This window comes from Lactuca saligna, chromosome 5, assembly GCF_052625555.1.
Source record: "Lactuca saligna cultivar CGN05327 chromosome 5, ASM5262555v1, whole genome shotgun sequence".
Lineage (NCBI taxonomy): Eukaryota > Viridiplantae > Streptophyta > Magnoliopsida > Asterales > Asteraceae > Lactuca > Lactuca saligna.
Window position 1 is genome coordinate 1089493 of NC_136421.1, and position 5068 is coordinate 1094560.

The window sequence follows — 5068 nt, forward strand, 5'->3', positions numbered from 1 at the left end:
ACAAGAATATACACACAAAAGAAAAGAATTAGGGAAAAATTTGAAGTGGGTTATCTAATTTTAAATGAGCTTAAATTTGGCTAGGCTAAGAATTCTTTTGGGCTAAATTTTATCTATCAAATTTATTATATATTGACTATTTTGGCAGCTTATAGGTTCTTAAATGTTTCTAAAATGAATGTCATATAGTTTGTTGAAGAAATCAGGGTTGACTCTACTTTGGTTACAATTAAGCCCTAGCTTAGGGCCCCTACTTCTAGAGGGCCCCACTTGACCCATGATATTTTAGCAAAATAGAAATCTCGATTCCTTATATTTTATGAGTTAACCTACGTATGCCACAAAAATCAACAACCAAATTGATTAATTGAAAGCGACTGTTCTTCTTTCTCTTCTCATTCTCGAATCTTGAAACCGAGTCTGAAAAAATAGCTTTTGTTCTTCAATCTTCTCTTCTACTTCATCTCTTCCTTCTATGTTCTTTGATTGATTGTCCATTCTCTGGAAAATAAATACATTCGGATTCTTTGTATATTTCTTTCTATGTCCTCCGATTCTCCATTGTTGATTTGCACTTGATTGTTCAAAAGACTCAAAACTTCAAGGTTGTCATAGTGTCATTCAAAAAGACAAGTACAATATCTAAAGATCAAAAGAAATGAAACTGTAAGTCCAGTCCAATGTTACTATTTTTTAGTTTTTAGTAGTTCAGTTTTTCCATTAATTAACCCTAAATTGGTTATTAACCATTGTTCATTGATTATAGAAGGGTTTGAACGAATCCAAATTCTGGAAAACGAATTTCTATCTTGCATTATCTTCTATTTAACTACTTTCAAGGTTGTCTATTGCTAACTTGGAACGAAAGTAAAGCAGAGACTTTCTATTTATTTTTTTTGTTCATCTGTATTAATAAAATAATCAATAATCATGTCTAAAAAAATTACAAATCATGGGCTTTAACTCCGTAATTTATAAACTTTTTAATTTATTATTATCGATCCGAAACCCAAATACAAGAGAGAGTTTTATAATATTAAGTATAGTAAATGCCAAATGGCTTAAAATTTTGGTTAACTTAGAACCCCTAACTAATTGAACCGCCCTTAAAAGCAATGTAAGCATTAAAACATATCATCTTTAACTAATAAATCAATATATGTATAAAAAATTCTTATATTAATAAGGATAAAGTTCTATATTAATAACGTTTGATACACATTTCGAAAATGATATACATTAAGAAATTAACTTACACAATTAATTTTATCTAAAACATTTGAAGTGGGATAAAGTTCTATCGTTTGATACATTTTTTTTCCTTTTAAACGGGCACTAACTAAAATAACCGATAACTGTATTTTCATTATGTAGGACAAAAACATAATAACCAAAAGTAAAACCTATATGATAATTAAATCTGACAAACGTGTCCCTACGTGTTGGGTTCGTATCGTGTCAAGGCATTAAACGGGTTGAAAAGGTTTGACCCTAGCCCGACCCAGTGGTGGAACTAGCTAGTAGCCAGGGGTAGTCAGTGCTACCCCTCGAGTTTGTTCGAGAAACATAATTTTTTTATGTTGGCCTGGTGCTATTACTAGATTATTGAGGTGCTACTCCTAAAACCTTGTTGATGAAGATGATTAGATAAAGGATCACGAGTATGTGTTCTTAACCCAATTTATCCTCAAAAGTATGACTTTTGCTCAATCTATTTTTGACTAAGAATCCAAATGGGTTTCCGTATTGTTTTTTTTTCTTTCACAATCGATCTCATCTGCAACCGTTAATAAGTTTTAATTCACTCGGGTAATCCTTATTGCTGTAAATTGGTAAGTGCTAAGGTTTATATTATTATGTCTTCCAAGTGTTTGATGTTATGCCTAAAGCACTAGATTGAAACAAATTGGATCCTTTTGATCACAGCTAATAATGTGTTGCTAATTTGTCTCATTGACTGATAAAAGGTTAACTTATGAAAGATGCATAAACTTGTTTTGTTTTATTTTCCATGTACCCTAAAATTTCAACTTATGTTATCTTGTTTGTGTATTAACAAATATTATTGGTGTCAGTTTATATAGATTTAGAAAAATGACAAACACCACTAGTACACACAATTTCGTTCTATTTCTGTGTAGATGCATCTTAGGGAAAGATACAATAAAATTGCGATGCTTCTGATGGTACAAGGGCCTCCATGCTTGAGTATTAGGCATTCCCGTAGAGCTTAAACTGTATCTTGTGGATTGAAAATAAAGCTATTATTTTAAACGAAGTCATTAGAGGTGGTCTAGCAAAGTTATAATGGATTCAAATGGCTTTAATTTCGTTATATAGTGGGATAGAATATAAAACTATATTTTATATGAATTTCCAATACAAAAACATTGTGTGAGTTTTTATTTTCAAACTTTGTTTAGGTTTTAATTGTTTATTGTTGAATTCAAAGTAATGATCATGGTCTATTTGTTTAATATTGTTAACGCCATCTTCCATTAAATTGCTTTGACTTGTAGAGTGTAACCGTTGTTATACATTTGCAGGTTTCAGTTGTTGACAAAACCACATACAACTCCTTTTTTAAAAATCCATTTCTTTTAGGTATAATGTATTCTTAAAGCGAAGAACATAAAGTGACAAAACCTGGTCCTAAACTCCTAAATTTTCCTCAAAATCCATAAATAACATGTGGTTGTTCTAAGGTGTAAATTGACCAATTTGTCCCTTACATGCTAAAATTTGCATAGTTGTATGAGATCTTTTGTATGCATAGATTTGTCAAAAATTTTGTGTTGCCCCTGAAGAAAGTTTCTAGTTCCGCCCCTGACCCGACCTGTTTAATTATCGTGTCGTGTCGTGTCAACCCGTTTATTTTTGTTTTAGGTTAAGATCTAGACCTTGTAAATATATTGTGTCATGTCTGCTTGAAACATTTTAAAGGCTGAAAAAAATTGAAGTTGGGGAGCAAAGATGATAAGTGGTGAAGATTATTAAAATTAAATAACTTTAAAAATTTAAATATTATTTCTAATTTTTGAGTTTGAGACACAACAAGTCTATAACATATAATATATTTATAAAAATATGACATTTATAATAAATAATATATAGTTAAATGGGTCATATTCGAGTTAAAAGTTTTGATCCTAACCCTACCCGTTTAATTAGCGTGTCATGTCGTGTCAACATGTTTACATAAACGTGTCAAAATCTCTAACCCTAAACCGTTAATTTGGTATCGGGTTTTCGTATCGTGTCATGTTTTGTCAGGTCTAATGATAATGGACAAACCGGGATGAGTCCCACTTTCTCGTTGGTATCTAAAAGGAAATTTAAAAAAAAAAAGTCTCAATATTTTTTGGAAAACTTTCATTTTATTTAAAAAAAATAAATAAAATCCAATTATTTTATTTTGGTTTAAATTAATTAAAAAAAAGTTATTTTTTTCTTTTAACAAAAAAATAACATTATCGTGTAAAATCAAATAATCAAAACTTTTCTGTTTATTTTTTTTTAGGACTAAAATAATTTTTTTTTCGAAAATATTAAAATTTTTATAATAATTTCCAAGTAAATAAATTCAAAGATAATAAATCCTTGAAAATATATTATTTCCCAAACTCATATAAAAAAGGATGAAAACCAGCAGGCAAGAGCCAACTGAATCACCAAACTATCTGCCCAAAACATTGTATGAGCTTTATGCAGAGACATGATTTCCAAATCAAATAAAATCATTTTCTGAAACATGTAAAGTATGCCTCATCAGTTGTAACTTTATCTGAATTCAAAAACTTCCAATCTGGGAAAAGTATTGTATGAAACAATTAGCGGCGAAAGGTTGGCGCCCCAGTTGGGAGTATATATTAATCCACTTGGATCGATTTTTCCACAAGACCACAACCCAAAAATCATTCTAAACGTTCTCAAAAACAAAAACCCTATTCAGGAAATCTGAAATTAGTATCGTTGATCTTCGTTCAGCCTCCGTTTAATCAAAATATGGCCGGAACCCTAACCACCAAAGCCGGATCAATCTCTTTCCGATTCATCAATGGTGACCGCTTGTCTCCGGCAAACTCGACCGGATCAACCTCCAAATCCAATGTATATATTGGGGGCCGAAATGTTCCTAAGGCGTCGCTTCATGCCGTGATCGATGAACCAATGGTTGAATCTACGAAGACGAGATCAAGGAGTTTATATGATATTCTACATGTGAAGCGAAGTGCCACGCCTACTGAGATCAAAACGGCGTACCGGAGTTTGGCGAAGCGGTACCATCCAGATGCTTTCGATTCAAAGCAGAACGATGATTGTGATTTTATCGATATTCATAACGCGTACGCTACTTTATCTGATCCAACCACACGAGCTTTGTACGATCTGAAGTTGACTACAGGATTTGAAGGGCGGTTAATAGGAAAGAGTTCTGCCTTCTACACCGGTCGCCGATGGGAGACGGATCAGTGTTGGTAGTTTTTGTTAGAATTCAGAATTTGAACAAACAAATTTTGTAAATCCAGTGTCACATTTTCTCTTCTTTTCATTCTTCCAAATTCCAATCTCTGAAAAAGAGAGATTCAAGCAATTAGGGTTTGTTTATCATCATTTTTGCTATTAAATGAATCCCAACTGTTATTATGATCTAATTTTCTGTAGAAGTTTCTAGTTAGAGTAAATTACATGAATGGTGCCTACAGTTTCACTTTCATTAATTTTTGAGTAATTTTTGTGTTTTTGTTTTTTAATTCGGGTGCTGGAAGCTATTTGTTTTTGTTATGCTTACGACGTTTGTTTATTTTAGCTAAAACGACTATCATTAAATGCTTTTTAATTTTTTTTTTTTTGTTTTTTTATGTGAATGCAAAAAAAAATCACGTTGTGATAAAAAAATATGTAAGTTGTAAAAAGAATTAAAGAAATTGTGAAAAATAACTATAAGATAAAAGTAAGTCTACCAAAGGTTTTTAGCACAGTGTGATCTAGTGTTGCTATTCCTCTTTAAAATCAAAGGTTGAAGTTAGATCAAAATAATAATAATAATAAGTCTAAAAAACTATTT

The 5068-nt window shown here is 31.3% G+C and overlaps 1 protein-coding gene across 1 annotated transcript; it reads left to right on the forward strand.

Annotated features, from left to right (window-relative positions):
* The first annotated feature begins 3833 nt into the window (after positions 1 to 3833).
* Positions 3834 to 4655, forward strand: LOC144997454 (uncharacterized). The gene has a single exon (XM_078957363.1). The coding sequence runs from the start codon at positions 4006 to 4008 to the stop codon at positions 4480 to 4482; it is 477 nt and encodes a 158-aa protein (XP_078813489.1). The 5' UTR covers positions 3834 to 4005; the 3' UTR covers positions 4483 to 4655.
* The last annotated feature ends 413 nt before the right edge of the window (positions 4656 to 5068 follow it).

Excerpts from the sequence above, each read along its gene's own strand:
- LOC144997454 (XM_078957363.1), top strand. The coding sequence starts at position 4,006 with ATGGCCGGAACCCTAACCACCAAAGCCGGATCAATCTCTTTCCGATTC.